The sequence below is a fragment of the Carcharhinus amblyrhynchos genome, chromosome 21, assembly GCF_965287045.1.
Source record: "Carcharhinus amblyrhynchos chromosome 21, sCarAmb.v2.hapA, whole genome shotgun sequence".
Classification (NCBI taxonomy): domain Eukaryota; kingdom Metazoa; phylum Chordata; class Chondrichthyes; order Carcharhiniformes; family Carcharhinidae; genus Carcharhinus; species Carcharhinus amblyrhynchos.
This window is the reverse complement of record NC_137344.1, coordinates 50,855,125-50,875,223: the sequence shown is the minus strand read 5'-3', so window position 1 is coordinate 50,875,223 and position 20,099 is coordinate 50,855,125. Positions and strand designations below refer to the sequence as shown.

At 43.5% G+C, this 20,099-nt stretch overlaps 1 protein-coding gene across 1 annotated transcript in view; it reads left to right on the top strand.

The window, feature by feature from the left end:
- Positions 1-20,099, top strand: part of myo15b (myosin XVB) — a 322,763-nt gene that overhangs the window by 95,023 nt on the left and 207,641 nt on the right. Inside the window, exons 19-20 of the mRNA XM_080209162.1 lie at positions 1,825-1,870; positions 16,619-16,743. Coding sequence (XP_080065288.1) covers positions 1,825-1,870; positions 16,619-16,743 — 171 coding nt within the window. The remainder of the gene's footprint in view (positions 1-1,824; positions 1,871-16,618; positions 16,744-20,099) is intronic.

The window sequence follows — 20,099 nt, the reverse complement described above, 5'->3', positions numbered from 1 at the left end:
GGTCAAGTGTTAGCGCATAATTATACATAACTATTACACAGTTCAAACCAGAGATGAATAGTTTGCTGATGCCTTGCTAACCAGTCGTTATCATTGCTAAATGAGTTATCAGAATCATCTCCAGAAGTACCAACTTCTTTAGTCCTTGGTGTTGTGAATACAGAATAGTTAGTTGAATCTGAATAAGCTGATGATTATGTCTCTGTTACTACATGAGAATGATGCAGAATTAGTTCCAAGAGAAGGAGTGTCCGCTGAAATTCCAAAACATACTTCTAGGGTCAAGGATAGCCAAATTCCAGAACATTCCATACGACAAAATAAGGATAGATATCCTGTGGATTGACTTTCTTATTGACTGTGTAGAATAATTAATGATGCCTAGGACTGTGACTAGAGTATTAGCGATCTTGTGTATAACATTGTCGTAATTTGTTGTCATGACCACAGAAGGGGGAGGGTCTTTATATATATTATATATTGTTTTAAGAGCTGATGCTTTGATTTGATGGTGATCTCATTAGGATGCTGCACATGCTGCTGTTTTACTTTCACTCTGCACAGGAAAAAGCTTCTAGAATAAATCTGATGTTGTTTATTTGATTCTATGTGTGCAAACCACATCTTTTCTTTTAATCCCACGATGTCTAACATTGTTAGGACATCACAATGATTGTGGGTGATCGTCTAATTCATGGCCTAATCCCACCTTCCCCCAACGTATCCTTTGATCCCCTTCATCCTAAATGCTGCATCTGATCCATCTTGAGAATATACAACATTTTGGCCTCAAATGCATTCCATGGTAGTGAATTTCACAAGCTCACCACCCTCTGGGAGAAGAAATTACTCCTCATTTTTGCTCTGAGGGTTGTGCAACTTTGGAACTCGCTGCCCCAAAAGGCAGTGGAGATGAACAGATTCTTTTGAGGCAAAAGAATCAAAGGTTTATTGGGGTAGGTGGGAGTGTAGAATTCAAAACTCAGACAGCTCAGCCGTGAACTTATTGAACGGTGGAGAGGCCGAATGGACAACTCCTGCTCTCATTTTGAATGTTCATATATATGTGTCTGTGCAAGAGAACTGGATCACATGATATTGCACCACTTTCTGTGATGACATACATATTAACATAAACATATAAATGGTTATATTTAATGTATTAATGAATACAATCCATGCATCTTTGCCCTGTTGAGTACTGACTGGTATTCTCCAGGTTGTGTAGTATCCATTAGACATTATGGGATTTACCATCACTACCTGGCTAGTATTTCTCTGTGCTGTGTTTACACATTCTCCCTGTGTCTGCGTGGGTTTCCTCCAGGTGCTCCAGTTTCCTCTCACAGTCCAAAGATGTGTAGACTAGGTGGATTGGTTATGGTAAATTGAACCTTAGTGCCGGGGGGTGGGGGGGAGGTGGTGCGGTTAGCAGGATAAATATGTGGGATACAGGGATGGGGCTCGGATGGGATTGTTGATGGGATTGCAGGTTTGATGGGCTGAATGGCCTCTTTCTGCACAAATGGGGATTTTATGCTCCTATGATATGTGAAATTATGCACCAGAAACAGACCAATCCGCCTAACCAGTCTGCTTAGGGAAGTGAATAACATTTATCCTCCAAATTCCCATGTCATTTGATCTCCTTTTTCCCCCAATCAAATCTTAAATAGTTCCATTGTTTCTATCTCAGCCGTGAACCCTGGAAGTGAGGTTTATATCTCCCTGTTGTGAACAGTTTCCTCTTGTCGTCTCCATGTGGTGAGTTTATGAAAATGCTGCTGAACTGCATTTATGTCTGATTTTTCTTTCATTTTCCAGGTGTAACCCATTTTTCATTCGATGCATTAAGCCCAACATTAAAAAGGTATGACATTTCCTTCCCTCAAACCATGCTAAGGCAGGCTTGTTTAATGTTTGATTAAAAACCTAAATGATATTAAATTGACTTATGGGATCAGTTGGATTTTTCATTTATTGTAAATAATTTCTGTAATTATTTAAATACTGGCTGCACTTTTTAATTGCAAAACAATCAGACAATGTTCTAATTATAGTCAAAGTACAAATGATGAAGTTTATTTTCCCTGAGGATAATTTTTGAATTCTGGGTGTGGCCTATATGCAGAGGCAGCTTTTACACAAATAAATACAGTATTGATTGCTTTGATATTCTAGAATTTAACAAACCCCAAACAAATGATAGGCCAGTGTATAAATTGGATTTGGTTGAATTTGTGTAATGTACAAATGTTAGATGGGTTGAAGTCAAGATATGTTTGCATCCATTGTAATCAAATGGTGCTCAGCAGAGCAAGGATTAAGGTGAGACTGGAGAATGGCTCCATCCACAGTATGATGAATAGAGTCACATGGTAAAATACTGCGAGAACAGTCTAGAGGGAACACCCTATAAGCAGTCTACTTATAACCTATAAACAGGTTTTGGGGAGAAAGTGGAACTGAGACACGACAGATCAGCCATGATCTTACTGAATGGCGGGGCAGGCTCGAGGGGCTAGATGGCCTACTCCTGCTCCTATTTCTATGTTCTTATGCATGGTTACCAAGCATGCCAGTAACCTGGGATCTATAAGTAGTTAAAGACTAACAGTAAACAATTGATGTTTACATGAACAAATCTCAAGCTCCTCATCATTACAATATCTCTAATGAATCTTCTTTCACCTCCCCAAGCAGTGACATTGCCATTTTGAGGTACAGAGGAATGGAATAGAATGGAATAGATAAGCCTTAAAGCTTTTATCTACAACAGATTGATTCTAGGGATGAAAGGGTTGACCTATGAGGAGAGATTAAACAGTTTGAGCTTGTACCCGCTGGAGTTCAGAAGGATGAGAGGGGATCTGATCGTGATATATCAAATTTTAAAAGGGATTCATAAAGTAAACATAGACCAAACATTTCCTTTTGTGGGGCAATCTAGAACAAGAGGTCACAGGTATAGGCTGAGAGGCGGTAGATTTAAAACTGAGATGAGGAGGATCTACTTCTCGCAGAGGGTGGTGAACTTGTGGGACTCGCTGTCCCATAGCGTGGTGGAGTCTGAATCATTGAATGGTTTCAAGAGGGAGATAGGTATATTTGTAATAAAAAGAGGGATATGGGGAACAAGATGGGGAGATAGATTTGAGACCAGGGAGCGATCAGCCAAGATCTGATTGAATGGCTTGAAGGGCTGAATTTGCCTACTTCTGCTCCTAATTCCAGTGTTCCAATGTGCCTATATTCTCTACATCCCTCCTGTTTAGTCCACTGGCAGTCGAAGCCTCAGGTTTTCTATTTAAGTATTCCTGAAGCCTACGATGCATATCAGAAAGTTCCATGCCTTCACTCCAAACTTCAATTCCATAATTCTGTGATTATTAGAATCAATGGCTGGAAAAAGCAGAATAAAAGTGTGACGTTCCGATCACCCAGTGTGCACAGAAAAAAGAACCTCAGAAGACTTGCATTTATATAACACTTTTAATGGCCAGTAGTTGTCCCAAAAATGTTTTACAGCCAATAAATTATTTTTTTGAAGAGTGGTCATTGTTGAAATGTAGGAAATACAGTAACCAATTTACACGCAGCAAACTCTCTGTGTGATAATAACCTGTTTGTGTGATGTTGATGGAGGGATGTTGGCCAGGACACTGAGGTGGGGAGAGCCCTTGTTTGAAATAATGACATGGGATCTGAGAGGACAGACTGGGCTTCATTTCTTGTCCATAACTGTGGCATGATCTTGCTAGTTCAATCATCTTAGATGGACTTGTGTTACAAACTGGTGTCACTGATGTTAACAATGATAAGGAAAGTCAACAACCTAAGATTACCTGACCTTTGTACAAGCTGGTGAGCAAATCCTGAAAATTATTCCGTGGTGATTAATGTGTGAATCAATTAAGAACAGATGTTGTGTTTTGGTCTTTGAGAATCAATGGTGGCATCCTCTACAGCGCATCGCTCAACTATGGGTGGAAGTTACAAACAGCAAAGGGTCGAAAACTTTGCTGGGTGTATTCTATAGGCTGCCCAATAGTGACAGGGAAGTTGAAGTGCAAATAGGAAAACAGATTCTGGAGAGATGTTTTAACAACAGAGTTGTCGTGATGGGAGACTTCAATTTCCCAAACATCGACTGGAATATCCCTAGGGTAAGGGGTATAGATGGGGAGGAGTTTGTTAGGTGTGTTCAGGAAGGTTTCCTGACACAGTATGTGGATAAGCCTACGAGGGGAGAGGCTGTACTTGACCTGGTACTGGCGAATGAACCAGGGCAGGTGATGGATCTTTCGGTAGGAGAGCATCTTGGAAATGGTGACCATAATTCTATCTCCTTCACAATTGCGTTGGAACGAGATAGGATCAGGCAGGCTAGGAAGGTGTTTGTCTGGGGCAAGGGGAGATACGAAGAAGTCAGGAAGTTACTTGGACAAATAAACTGGAAGGAGGCGTTCTTAGGGAAAAGTACCGAAGGAAGGTGGCAGATATTCAAGGAATGTGTGTCTGGAGCTCTGAATGACAACGTTCCGATGAGACAAGGGGGTTTTGGTAGGTCGAGGGAACCGTGGTGCACAAAGGCTGTGTTGAACCTAGTCAGGAGGAAAAGGAAGGTGTACAAGAGGTTCAGGGAATTAGGAGAGGTTAAAGATCTTGAGGAGTATAAGGACTGTAGGAAGGAACTTAAAAGGGAAATTAGGAGAGCCAGAAGGGGTCATGAGAAGACCTTGGCGGGTAAGATTAAGGAGAATCCCAAGGCCTTCTATAAATATGTGAAAGGTAAAAGGATAAGAAGAGAAGGGATAGGACCTATAAAAGGTGAGGGGGGAAAGGTTTGTGTGGAACCAGAAGAAATGGCAGAGGTGCTTAACGAGTACTTCGCCTCAGTATTCACAGTGGAAGCCGATCTGGGAGATTTTGTTATGGATTTCCAGCAGATGGAAAGGATTGAGTACGTGAATATTAAGGAGGAGGATGTGTTGGAACTTTTGAATTCCATCAAGGTAGATAAGTCGCCGGGACCAGATGGGATGTACCCCAGGATACTGTGGGAGGCGAGGGAAGAGATTGCAGAGCCCCTGGCGAAGATCTTTGCGTCGTCAATGGAGACAGGAGAGGTTCCGGAGGATTGGAGGATTGCGGATGTAGTTCCTATTTTCAAGAAAGGGAACAGAGATAGCCCGGGAAATTACCGACCGGTGAGTCTAACCTCAGTGGTTGGTAAGCTGATGGAGAGGCTTCTGAGGGACAAGATTTACGAACATTTGGAGAGGTTTGACATGATCAGGAATAGTCAGCATGGATTTGTCAAGGGCAGGTCGTGCCTTACAAGCCTAGTTGAGTTCTTCGATAATGTGACTGAACACATTGACGAAGGAAGTGCCGTGGACGTAGTGTACATGGACTTCAGCAAGGCGTTTGATAAGGTCCCCCATGCAAGACTTCTTGAGAAGGTGAGAGGCCATGGGATCCAAGGGCCTTTGGCCTTGTGGATCCAGAACTGGCTTGCCTGCAGAAGGCAGAGAGTGGTTGTGGATGGGGCTTTTTCTGAATGGAGGTCAGTCACCAGCGGAGTGCCTCAAGGATCTGTTCTGGGACCCTTGTTGTTTGTCATTTTCATAAATGACCTGGATGAGGAAGTGGAGGGATGGGTAAGTAAGTTCGCTGATGACACGAAGGTTGGTCGTGTTGTGGATGGTCTGGAAGGATGGCAAAAGTTCCAGCAGGACATAGATAGGATGCAGGACTGGGCGGAGAAGTGGCAGATGGACTTCAACGCAGATAAATGTGTAGTCGTCCATTTTGGCAGAACCAACGGGATGAACGAGTACACTATCAAGGGCAGAAGTCTGAGTAGTGTTGAAGAGCAGAAGGATCTTGGGGTCCGGGTCCACAGGACTCTTAAATCGGCCTCGCAGGTGGAGGAGGTGGTCAAGAAGGCGTATGGTGTACTGGCCTTCATTAATCAAGGGATTGAGTTTAGGAGTCGGGAGGTAATGCTGAAACTTTATAAGACCCTTGTCAGGCCTCATTTAGAGTATTGTGCGCAGTTCTGGTCGCCTCACTATAGGAAAGATGTAGAAGCTATTGAGAGGGTACAGAGGAGATTTACAAGGATGTTGCCTGGACTGGGAGGCATGCCTTATGAAGTTAGGTTGAGGGAGCTGGGACTCTTTTCCCTGGAGAGACGAAGGTTGAGAGGCGACCTGATAGAAGTTTACAAAATGTTGAGAGGAATAGATAGGGTGGACTCTCAGAGGCTATTTCCCCAGGTTGAAATGGTTGCTACGAGAGGACACAGATTTAAGGTGCAGGGAGGGAGGTTCAGAAGTGATGTTAGGGGTAAGTTTTTCACTCAGAGGGTGGTGAGTGAATGGAATCGGCTGCCGTCAGTGGTGGTGGAGGCGAACTCGCTGGGGTCTTTTAAAAGACTTCTGGATGAGTATATGGGGTTTAATGAGATTGAGGGTTTATAGATAGGTCTGTAGGTTGGTAGGTGTTGATGTGATCGGCACAACTCGTGGGCCGAAGGGCCTGTTTGTGCTGTAGTGTTCTATGTTCTATGTTCTATAGTTGAGTGTCACCCTTAATTTATAAAATCAAAGAATCCCTACAGTGCAGAAAGAGGCTATTCGGCCCATCGAGTCTACACCAGCAATTATCCCATCCAGGCCCTATCTATGTAACTCTATGTATTTACCCTGCTAATCTCCCTACCACTAAGGGGAAACTTAGTTTGGCCACTATGGCCAATCTTGATCAACTGGGCCAGTGGGCTGACAAATGGCAGATGGGGTTTAATTTAGATAAGTGTGAAGTGATGCAATTTGGTAGACCAAACCAGGGCAGGACCTACTCAGTTAATGGTTGGGCATTGGGGCGAATTATAGAACAAAGAGATCTAGGGGTACAGGTTTATAGCTCCTTGAAAGTGGAGTTGCAGGTGGACAGAGTGGTGAAGAAGGCATTCAGCATGCTTGGTTTCAATGGTTAGAACATTGAATACAGGAATTGGGATGTCTTGTTCAAGTTGTACAAGATGTTGGTAAGGCCAACACTTGGAATACTGTGTACAGTTCTGGTCACCCTATTATAGAAAGGAGATTATTAAACTAGAAAGAGTGCAGAAGAGATTTACTAGGATGCTACTGGAACTTGATGGCTTGAGTTATAAGGAGAGGCTGGATAGACTGAGACTTTTTTCCTTGGAGAGTAGGAGGTTTAGGGATGATCTTATAAAATAGTGATGGGCATAAATCAGCCAAATAGCTAACACCTTTTCCCAAAGTTAAGGGAGTCTAAAACTAGAGGGCATAGATTTAAGGTGAGAGGGGAGAGATACAAGAAAGGTCCAGAGGAGCAATTTTTTCACACAAAGGGTGGTGAGTGTTTTGAACAAGCTGCCAGAAGTAAGTAGTAGAGCCAGTTACAATTTGTCTATTGAAAAGCATTTTGACAGTTACATGGGTAAAATGGGTACAGAGAGATATACAGAAAGATATGGGTACAGAGAGATATGGACCAAATGCAGGCAATTGAGTCTAGCTTAATGGTAAAAACTGGGCAGCATGGACAAGTTGGGCAAAGGGCCTGGTTTCCATGCTGTAAACCTCTATGACTCTATAATTCAATCCACCTGCACATCTTTGGACATCTTATGTGCTTAAATCCTAGAGTGCAACTTGAATCTGGAATCTTACATCTTGGAGAAAGAGTGTTCTCAGGAGAATGAAAGATGAGTGTGTAAGCCAAAGTAGTCCAGTCATTTTATACAGTTATTGTTCAATCAGAGGTTGAGATCCTCAGTGTTTCCTTCTTAGCCATCTTGTCCCCTGGCCTTTCACTTGATTAATTTGATGATACTATATTTGATACTTGGAGAATTATGTTTACTGTTGATAGTTTCTCTCTCACCACACTGCTACTTACCCTGAAATTCGTTCACCAGGTTCCAATAATTCAAGCATCATTCCACATTCTCACAGTCATCGTTTCCACACAATCTAATCTCATTATTGAAGGCTTCATCAAAAGCAAAAAAGCCAAATCTAAAACAAAACCGCAATTAACACTACCTAAGGCACAATGTCCTTCTTGCATATATTGGCATTTAGTTTCTTTATCAATCTTTATTAGGTCATAAAATCCCACAGCATGTCACAGGGCTATTTGGCCCTTCGTGTCTGTGCTGGCTCTTTGGGACAGAATTCATTCATTTCCTTGTTATTTCCACGTTGGCCTGCAAATAATTCCTTTTTCAGCTGTATGTCCAATTCCCTTTTAAAAGTTACATTTCACCTGCTTCCTCCAACATTGCAGATCATAACCACTGGATTTTTAAAAAATCCCTTCGTTTCACTCTGGTTCCTTTGCCAATTATTTTGGCTCAGTCTCTTTTGAATCCTAACCCTTAAGTGGAAACAACTTCTCCCTATTTGTCCCATTAAAGCCAGCCACCATTTTAAGACTATAATTAAATACCTCCTTTAAATACTCTCTGCTTCAAAGGGGATAATTTCACTTTCTTTGGTGCCCCACACAATTTACTTCTGATTTCCGGTATCATTCTCATAAATCTCCTCCGCATTCTCTCCAAGGCTGCCACATCTTCACTGTCAATCATTACCTATCAGTTTCAGAAGGCTGGCTTTCAAATTAAATGAAACACGTAAACAAAGACTCCTCTCGAGACAAGACTGATTTTCAACAAGTTAAACTTTGACGACCATTGACTCTTAAGAACCAAAACATGACATCTGTTCTTAGTTTAATCCTTTCCAAGTTCCACCACTGTTCAGCTATCTATTGTCAGGTCGTTTCTTTCTGCACATTAATCACCATGGAATAATTTTCAGGATTTGCTCAACAACTTGTACGAAGGTCAGGTAATTTTAGCTTGTTGACGTCACTTATCAGTGTTAACATCTTTCTGTGACAGCAGTTTATAACATAACTCCATCTAAGATAATTCAATTAACATGATCATGCCACAGTTATGGATGAAGAAGGCCACTCAGTCCATCTTTACTCATTGTTTTAAGATAAACAGTTGTTGCAGCATTCAGTATCACATCCAATTATCAGCACAGCCTTTGACTGACAGAGGAATAGTGTATTTGAGGACCTGGATCCCAACCTAAGATGATGTTTACCAGGCAGCAGTGATCCCCACGCCCAGTGACTTGGACAACATAAGCAGGCACCTCAACACACAGGAGGAATACCGGCAGCAGTGCCTTCGCAAGGAAAGATGGCCCAATGGCAGGATTCTCTCCCAACCCAGTTTCAGTAGAATCAAGGCACTAATCACTCAAAACCAGCTGTGCTGTGTGGGACATTTCGTTTGCATGTCTGACACTAGGCTCCTGTTATACTCAGAACTCAGACACTGCAGGAGATCTCCTGGAGGATAGTGGAACTGCATTAAGGATGTCCTCAAAGCATTTGTGAAGAGGTCAAACGTACCTGCTGACTCATGGGACATCCTGACTTGTGACCCACCAAAATGGAGAACGTTCATTCAGAAAGGCATTAAACACATTGTGGACTATCTCTGGAATGTGTACAAGTGAAATTGAGGCGTTTGAGAAAACACACAAATCTCCAAATACATCTACCCAACCCTTCAAGCATCATCTACCCCACATGTGGCAGAGTCTGCAGATCACACATTGAATTTAACAACCATTTTAGAACCCATTCAACCAGGGACCTCGCCCCCTAGAGACTGCCTTAAAAGAATGAGGATTGTATTCATTCATTGCAAAAGTTTCTAATCCTTAAATCCTCTTGCAAAAACCATGCAGCAGATGGGGTGTGGTCATTACCCGGCAGACTTTGCAGGGCTAACAGAGAGGGCTTGTGATTAATGTTGACCAGGGGAGGAGCTCTGAAATACTTGGCCAACGTGTCTGAAATTACCAGCTTCTGGAGTCCCTCCCTAGGACAGATCTGCACAGTCAGAGTCACTTCCTGATTGAAACACACAAACCCATGTATACATTCCTCCAATTTGTTCAGACCGATGTTGGGTTCCTGCGACATGAGAAGAAGCCCAACACCAGACATACAAAACTTTACTATTATTTTTAAACATGTATTTGCCATTAACTAAAATGATGGTTGCTGCAAGTCACCTGAGGACAGGCCCTTTGTCTGGGACCTATCCCCAGAAGCTATAAGATCAAACTAAGTCAGCTGCTGGAATCCCACATCTCCTTGTATAATCTCTCAGCCTCTTGTAATCACCAGGAGACTGGCACATCAGAACTCATTATGCTCCAGATCTGCCAACAGTCTTGTAGCAAGCCTGGGACTGTCCAGACCCATTTTAAAGGATATCAAGAAAATTGAGTTAATTGCTGGAAAGGGTTTTTGGGATTGTGGGACATTTAAACAAAAATGTGGAGCGATGGAGCTCCGATATTGAATAATATTACTATTTTGTGCAGACAAACAAAATAACTGAAGATATTATGGTGTCACTTTCCTGAGTATGATGGGGGTAAAAACTTTTAACCTTCTCCATACTTTAGTGCAACCTGACAAGCCCGCCGCTAAAACGTACAAACAGATCGTAAACATTCTGGCAGCACATTTTTCACCAAAACCTCAGTGCCTACAGTACTCTTTGAAATCCAGAGAAGAAACCAAGAGAAGGGGGAGTCAACCACGCAAGTCATGGTGGTGTTTAAGACTTACAGAGTATTGAGTTTGGAGATGCGCTGAATGACAGTATTTGGCACAGGTGTGTTTGCATTTTACACAATGAAGCGACTGTGAACTGAGAGTAATGTTACTGTGCAGAAGGCCATTGGAGTCGCTGTTTCAGATTTCAGATCGACTTCAGATTGAAACTTGTACATGGTAGCGGTGTGCAAAGCCAGGGCATTCTGCTGCTTAATTTCTGGTATGGAATGTGGAAGCTGTGAAAAAAAAATACACAAAGCTTGTGTGCAGAAGAAAAAGCGAACTATGAATAAAATAAGAAGCAGACTAAAAGACCCTCAATGTGGAATGCCATAAGCATAGACAAGGGTCATGGGTGGAGGGGGGACTCATAATGTTAAAATGGCAGTGCGGGCTCATTGGGCCTGTTTCCCGGGCTGTTTTAGAACATAGAACATAGAACATAGAACATAGAACACTACAGCACAAACAGGCCCTTCGACCCACAAGTTGCGCCGACCACATCACCTACCAACCTACAGACCTATCTATAACCCTCAATCTCATTAAACCCCATATACTCATCCAGAAGTCTTTTAAAAGACCCCAGCGAGTTCGCCTCCACCACCACTGACGGCAGCCGATTCCATTCACTCACCACCCTCTGAGTGAAAAACTTACCCCTAACATCACTTCTGAACCTCCCTCCCCGCACTTTAAATCTGTGTCCTCTCGTAGCGACCATTTCAAACCGGGGAAATAGCCTCTGAGAGTCCACCCTATCTATTCCTCTCAACATTTTGTAAACTTCTATCAGGTTGCCTCTCAACCTTCGTCTCTCCAGGGAAAAGAGTCCCAGCTCCCTCAACCTAACTTCATAAGGCATGCCTCCCAGTCCAGGCAACATCCTTGTAAATCTCCTCTGCACCCTTTCAATAGCTTCCACATCTTTCCTATAGTGAGGCGACCAGAACTGTGCACAATACTCCAAATGAGGCCTGACAAGGGTCTTATAAAGTTCCAGCATTACCTCCCGACTCCTAAACTCAATCCCTCGATTAATGAAGGCCAGTACACCATACGCCTTCTTGACCACCTCCTCCACCTGCGAGGCCGATTTAAGAGTCCTGTGGACCCGGACCCCAAGATCCTTCTGCTCCTCAACACTACTCAGACTTCTGCCCTTAATAGTGTACTCGTTCATCCCGTTGGTTCTGCCAAAATGGACGACAACACATTTATCCACATTTATTTTGTTCTTTGTTCTAAAAGAGCAGTCAAACAAAATAAGAAGAAAAACCTCGATGATGGACAACAGGCTCAAAATGATTGCAGAGACTCGCACACAGTCAGAGGAGGAGCTATCACTACATGTGCTATTGCTGGTACGACGCACAGATACAGGGTTACTCCGCTGCTACAAGGACAGCCAAGGAGGGTGGCTGTTGACTGGGTCAGCAATCTCGCTGATGCCAGAAACTATCTACAGCAAGAAACTAAAACATTTTCCTTAAGGCCATCAAACACACAGGAGAACTGGTTCCTCTGAAAGACCACATTGAGGTAACTGTAACCGAATGGGTAAAAGCAGATTTGTCGCTTCACAGAGTGAAGGGAAATGCCCCAGCGTCGATAGGTCATTGAACTGCGCTGAAATCAACATGTTGACCAATGGAGAATCAGGTCTTATAGAATCCCTAGAGTGCAGAAAGTGGCCATTCAGCCCATCAAGTCTGCACTGACCACAATCCCAACCTGGCCTTATTCCCATAGGGGCATATTTACCCAGCAAATCCTCCTGACACTAGGGTCAATTTAGCATAGCCAATCAACCTAACTCACACATCTTTGGAGTGTGGGATGAAGCCAGAGCACCCAGAGGAATCCCACACAGACATGGGGAGAACGTGCAAACTCCACACAGACAGTGACCTGAGACCGAAATTGAATCCGAGTCCCTGGTGGTGTGAGACAGCAGTGTTAACCACTGTGCCACTGTGCTGTCTCATGAAAATTTTAAAGAAACATACTGTTGTTTTCAACTGAGAATTAGGGAGTATGAAGGACTTAACAGTCCAACTGAAAATAAAAGATGGAAACCAAACAAAATACTTGAAGGCAACATCTGTATTACCTGCTGTTAGGCTAAAGGTGGAGGCTGACTTGGAGTGACTGGTGAAGACTGGAATTCTGGAACCTGTCAGCATTGGTGACTAGGCTGTGCCCATTGTTCCAGTCGCTAAGAAAGATGGATCTGTGAGGATTTGCGGATACTTCAGAGTCACCATAAATCCAGAGCTTTGAACAGTACCCATTGTTTGCGAGATTGGCTGGAGAGAAAAGTTTCAGCAAAATTGACCTGAGCAGATGAACGTGGACAAGAAGTCACAGGAACTCCTGATAATCATGTTACAAAGGCTTGTTCCAGCACTGAAGATTGCCGTTTGACATCACGGATACTCCTGCTTTGTTTCAGAGCGCAATGGATCAGATCCTGAGTGGGCTGAGCAGGGTCCAGTGCTGCCTGGATGACATCCTGGTCACTGGAAGAGATGAAGAGGAACATATTTGAAACTTGGATGCCACTGTCCAGAGACTGGAAGACTGAGAATCTGTAAAGACAACTGAGATTTTCTAATCCTCCACTGAGTGATTGATGCCGTGGGCAAATCTCCTCCTCAAGTTAAGGCCATCACTGAGATGGTTACACCTCAGGATATTAACCAGTTATGTTCCTTCCTAGGATTATTGAATTATTATGGAAGATTTATCCTAAACTTGGCAACAATTCTGAAACTGTTCTCACTTGAATGATGGAGATTGAGGGGCAACCTGCTAGAAATCTACAAGATTATGAGGGGCATGGACGGAATGGATAGTCGGAAGCCTTTTCCTAGGGTGAAAGAGTCAATTACCGGGGTCTTATGTTTAAGGTGTGAGGGCAAGGTTTAAAGTTTATTTATTAGTAACAAGTAGGCTTACATTAACACTGCAATGACACTAGTGTGAAAATCCCCCAGTCACCACACTCCAGCACCTGTTCGGGTACACTGACGGAGAATTTAGCGTGGCCAATGCACCCAACCTGCACAGCTTTGGAATATGGGAGGAAACCAGAGCACCCGGAGGAAACCCACACAAATACAGGGAGAATGGTGCACACTACACCCTACCCAGGATTTGAAAATGGGTCCCTGGCATTGTGACCCACTGTGCCACCGTGCTGTCCAACGGAGATATAAAGGCAAGTTTTTTACATAGAGGGTGGTGGGTACCTGGAACTCGCTATCGGGGGAGATAGTGGAAGCAGATATGATAGTAACTTTTAAGGGACGCCTTGACAAATACATAAATAGGATGGGAATCGAGGGATACGGTCCCCGGAAGGGTTGGGGGTTTTAGTTCAGTCGGGCAGCATGGTCAGTACAGGTTTGGAGGGCCGAAGTGCCTGTTCCTCTGCTTTTTTTTTAAGAAGTTACTTAACCTCTGTGCCAGAACAAGACATGGAAGTGGTTAGATCAATGCAATGACTCCTTCATGCAGGCCAAAGTAGTGTTAATTAAGAATCTGAAACTCTCACACATTTTGATCCTTCTCCACCCATACAGTTATCTTGTGATACATCTCCTTATGGTGTATGAGTGGCATCCCACAGCATGCCATTGACTAAAGAGAGACCCATTGCTTTTGTTTCTTGAATCTTGAGCAAAGCTGTGAATAACACTGCCCAGATTGAATGGGAAGCACTGGGGATCACTTTTGGAGCAAAGAAATTCCATTAGTCTCTGTATGGGAAAGAGTTCACATTGCTGATGGACTATTGTCCATTCGCTAAAATTTTTGGACCGCACATGGGAATTCTGTCACTTGCAGCAATTAGCATTTCCTTCATCTGTACATACCTACCTCATTAAATACCAATAATTTACATTGTAACATGGATGGACTTTCAAGATTGCTGCTACCAGGCAGTTATTTGGACTGCTCGAAGGGGAATATCATCTACTGTGAACAAGTAGACAATATACGCAAGTGAGAAAACACACTCAGAGCGATTCTGTCCTCTCAGAAGTGATGGATGTGGTTTTACAAGGAAAAAGTTCAGAACTAAAACCTAACCTGAAACCCTACCTTTCCAGGAGAATGGAACTGTCAGTACAGTCAGGACATCTCCCATGGAACTGCCATTCCACCAACCTTGAGGAAATGGGTGTTAGAGCAGTTACATGAAGGCCACTGTGCAATCTGCACATGAAGAAAATAACAGTAAATTATCCATGCAAATGGGCTGAAGAGGCTTGGCAATGTGTGCGTTTTGCAGGACCCTTCAAAGGACATATGTTCTTTTTAATAGTTAATGCTCACACCAAATGGTCATAGGTAACTACTCATTTACCTCATCTAAGAAAACTATCAAGAAGCTAGAAGTATTTAATTGCCTTGGATTTCCTGAACAGCTGGTAACGGACCTCAATCTGTCTCTCAGAAATTTGAGAACTTCCTACAAGAAAACATTATTCAACATATTAAATCCACACCATATCACCCTGCTATTAATGGACTAGCAGGATGCCTCATCCAAACTCTGAAACACACCTTGCAAGCAACAAAGGTTTGCTCATCAAATGTCTTCTCAGATTTTTGTTGGTCTACCAGAATACCACACACATACTACAGCAAAGAACCAATCGCTAATGCAAGGATAAAGATGTTCGCCATCAGCCATTCCCAGAGGACAACCGGCAGACCACCTGACATACTGACTATTATTCATTGTGAACTTGTTTTGAACTTGTTTGAGGATGTTCAGTTTAAGATGGGGGGAGTGGCGAAGCAAATTTTATATATTTGTATTTATTCCCATCAGCTTACTGAAACTGTGCTGTATAAATGAATGTATTGGAAATTATGTGATAGACCTGGTGTGGAAACAGAGAGAAGAAGCAGCATGGAAGAAATCTCGCAGCATTAATAAGGCTCCATTCATTTATAACAAAGTCTGTCTCGCATTTCACATCTCCAGTACACAATAGAATAAATATCCCTTTTTAACTCAGCATGGAGAAGGAAGGTCTCATGACTCCAGTTCCTCTATTCCCTTCTCTCTCAACCGTCAATGCCTCCCCTTAAAACTGTCAATATTAATGTACAACTTACATTAGTTGTAAGTTGATAGAGGAGCAGAATTAGGCCATTCAGTCTATCGAGTCTGCTCCACCATTCAATCATGGCTGATATGATTTTCATTCCCATTATCCTCACCTACCCAAGGACACCTAATTAATCAGCACTGGGAATCAGACAGTAAGTGCATGACCCAAACAGGTGCCAGACTGTGGTGACCAAGGGAATTTCACAGTAACTTCATTGCAGTAAGCATACTTGTGACTAATAAATAAACTTTACTAGGGACTATTGTCTCATCACTCACGCTAACCTGGCGGAGGATATCCTGCCTTCTCCCTGTAACCCTTGATCCACTTATTGATCAAGAACCTATCCATCTCTGCCTTAATGACTCAATGATCTGGCCTCCATAGCCTTCTGGCAATGAGTTCCACAGAGCCACCACCTTCTGGCTGAAAAAATTCCTCCTCATCTCAGTTTTAGAGGAGCATCCGTTCACTCTGAAGTTGTGTCTCTGCCACTAATGGAAACAGCCTCTGCGTGTCCACTCTACCTAGGCCTCTCAGTATTCTGTAAGTTCTGTCAGCATGTCTGACTGATTCCTTTATTTAGATTAAACAGCTGAGATATTGGACAGTTCATGTTTGCACTGACTGGCTGACTGTAATCAGCTTCCAGCTACTCTGGGAACATGTGTTAACATGCAGGAGGTGACTGGGGAATGCAGGGACAGCACAGGATGATGCTAGTGTTTGTTTAATGTTATTTTCTACTTTGATTTCATTGCTCCTTTAATGGTTGTGTATGACAGATCCCTGGCCACTTTGATGTAGAGTGCGTTGGTGCCCAACTCAGACACTCTGGTATCATGGAGGTAATCCACATTCAGAAGGAAGGCTATCCTATCAGAATTCCATTCCCGGATTTTATCAGCAGGTACACTTCTACATATTTTGCTTCCTGCATTGGTGTTGTCAAGTGGTGAGCTGATTGTGCTATTGGCTTGGTGGAGTCAGCAAATCAGATCGATACTTTGTGACCAAAGATAATCTTTTCTTCTAAAATGTTTAAAATTCTTTCCCGAGATGTGGGCGTCGCTGGCTAGCCCAGCACTTATTGCCCCTTTAATTGCCCTTGAGAATGTGGTGGTGAGCTGCCTTCTTGAACCTCTGCTGTCCATGTGATGCAGAAACCCCTACAGTGCTGTTAGGGCGGGAATTCCAGGATTTTGACCCAGTGACTGTGAAGAAACGACCAATATATTTCAAAGTCAGGATGGTTTGTGATTTGGAAGAAGTCTCCAGGTGGTAGTGTTCCCATATATACAAAGAACAAAAACAGCCTGGGAAACAGGCCCTTCGGCCCAACGAGCCCGCGCCGCCATTTTAACATTATGAGTCCCCCCTCCACCCATGACCTTTGCCTCTGCTTATGGTATTCCACATTGAGGGAAGACTAATTTAGGGACAATTTGTTACACCAATATCTGCTGCTGTTGTCCTTCTTGGTGGTAGCAGTCACAGGTTTGGAAGGTGCTGTTGAAATTCTCTCTTAAAATGTTGCCATTCTCACCTTCCCAAGGACAGCTAATTAACCAGCACTGGGAATCAGGCATTAGGGACTGCTGTGTCATTGCTCACACTGACCTGGATATCATGCTGCCAGGCCCAGATCTTCGGATGGATGGAAGGGATTAGCTTCAGGGAGCGCCTATCCCAATTCAATCAGATTGGAACCATATTGAAACCTGGGCAGAGACTGAATTCCAAACTTCCAAATACCTCTCCCGACCGGACTTTCCAGTCCCATCTATCTCCACTGTCTCATCCACAGTAGAATTTCAGAATGTAGAGTATGTAGGATAAGGCCAAAGAACCACCATTAAGAGGAAAATAGAAAAAAGAAAAGAGGGATTAGAGAAAGAACTAAATAAATAAATTGAATGTATATACACAGTGTGTTTTCATGACCGCAGCATGTCCCAAGGTATTCAGTAGTCCCTATCATTATGCAAATGTAACTGTTCTGCTGCTTACAAAGCAACAAATGACCTGATGGACGAGATACTGGCCAGAATTTTTTACCTGTTGGGCGGACCCAGAAGCAGGCATGAAATGTGCTCCTGCCCATGAGAGGCCCCAACACTTGATCTCACCCTGACTGTCCAGTTAGCGGGCAACCAGCATGAGGCACTCACTGGGAAGGGCTGAGTGCTGCCCAGGAAAGGAAGGGCACTGTAAAGGGATGGTATGGGCTGGCATTCCTAATGTGCTCCTTCAAGGGGACAGTATTCAGCAGCACATTCAAAGCAAATCTAAGTCCCTGGACATATCTTTAAATTTTATTTCAGCCCAGACATTTGAGATTACAGCTAAACTGGAAAGGCCACTGGGCCCACCCAACAGGTATAAAATTCCAGCCAATATCTCGTCCATCAGGTCATTTGTTGCTTGTAAGCAGCAGAACAGTTACATTTGCGTAATGACAGGGACTACTGAATACCTTGGGACATGCTGAGGTCATGAAAAGACACTGTGTATACACATTTAATTTATCTATTTAGTTCTTTCTCTCATCCCTCTTTTCCTTTCCCTATAAAAGCAGACAGGCCACATCAAACTTCTTTCATTTGGCCCCTGAATGGATTAAGTTTCCTGCTGGATTGTCAATGGACGTGCTTCTGACTCCTGTGTATGTCAGATGACTGAAATATCACACAAGTGCGCGCTGACACGGGGTGTGAGCCTGAAGTCCTCTCAAACAATCTCAGATTGTCCACATGCCGGAACAGCGGAACATTCTGACCATTGTGTTTTTTGGAAATGTTGATTTTGGGATATTTGATGGTCAGGACACCAGGACAACTCTTCATCCTTCATTACTTTTCTAACCACTCATGTGATTCTGTCCTGTACCCCTTATGATGTTACCCAACTACCAATTACACCTTTTTTGATCTTTTTATTGTACCTGTGGATTGGGGTAATTGGATATCCCTTTGTTCAATGACATTAGGTTGGCACAGTGGTTAGCATTGCTGCCTCACAGTGCCAGGGATCCAGATTGCTTCTGGCCTTGGGTCACTGTCTGTGTCGAGTCTGCACATTCTCCCCGTGTCTACGTGGGTTTCCTCCAGGTGCTCCAGTTTCCTCCCACAGTCCAAAGATGGGCAGGTTAGATGCATTGGCCATGCAAAATTGCTCTTTAGTGTCCCAAGGTGTGTAGGCTTGATGGATTAGTCATGGTACATGTGTGGGGTTATGGGGATAGGGTAGCGAGGGGGCCTGGGGGCTAGTTTAAGTCAGTTTAAGTTGATTTATTAGTGCCGCAAGTAGGCTTACATTAACACTGCAATTAAGTTACTCTGACGTCTGTTCAAGTACACTGAGGGAAAATTTAACATAGTCAATGTACCTAGCCAGCACGTCTTTGGGATTTTGGGAGGAAACAGGGCCAGCCGGAGGAAACCCACGCAGAGACAGCAAACTCTGCACAGACAGTGACCCGACCCAGGAATCAAACCTAGGTCCCTGGTGCTATGTGGCAACAGAGTTGGTGCAGAGTTGATGGGCTTGAATGGCCTCTTCTGCACGGTACGGATTCTATGATTCTATTTTGGTGTTTACACATTTAGGGCAAGGTTTTTCCAGAAATTGGCAAAGGCCAGTGGTGGGTGGGAACAGCAGTGTTAACTCACCAATATCAATGGTGGCTTTTACAAAATACAATTCTCAATCACTGAGATACCCAGCAGAATTTTGAGAAAAGATATCAAAGAACAAAGAACAAAAACAGCCGGGAAACAGGCCCTTTGGCCCAACGAGCCCGCTCCGCCATTTTAACATTACCAGTCTCCCCCCTCCACCCATGACCCTTATCTATTGTTTTATAGCAATCCACATTAAGGGAAACTAATTTAGGGACAATTTATTACTTCCAATCAGCCCAACAGCACATTTTTGGGGTGTGGGAGGAAACCGGAGCACCCGGAGGAAACCCACGCAAGCACGGGGAGAATGCGCAAACTCCCACAGACACCGGCCCAAATCCATGTGTCTGCACAGCAAACAGTGATAGTCACTGAGCTGTCGTGTTGCCCAGCATCTGGTCCAGTTTAAGCACACACTAACGACGTGAAGCACTAGGCTACTCTCGAACATTCAAGAGCAGCCCAAGTAAGACCCATCGCGTGTATGTCCCTCGTTGGACAACAAGGTGGACCGACTTAAAACCTGTGAATTAAAAGAGAAAAACATTATTATCATACCACATCCTTATACATTACCAGGGAT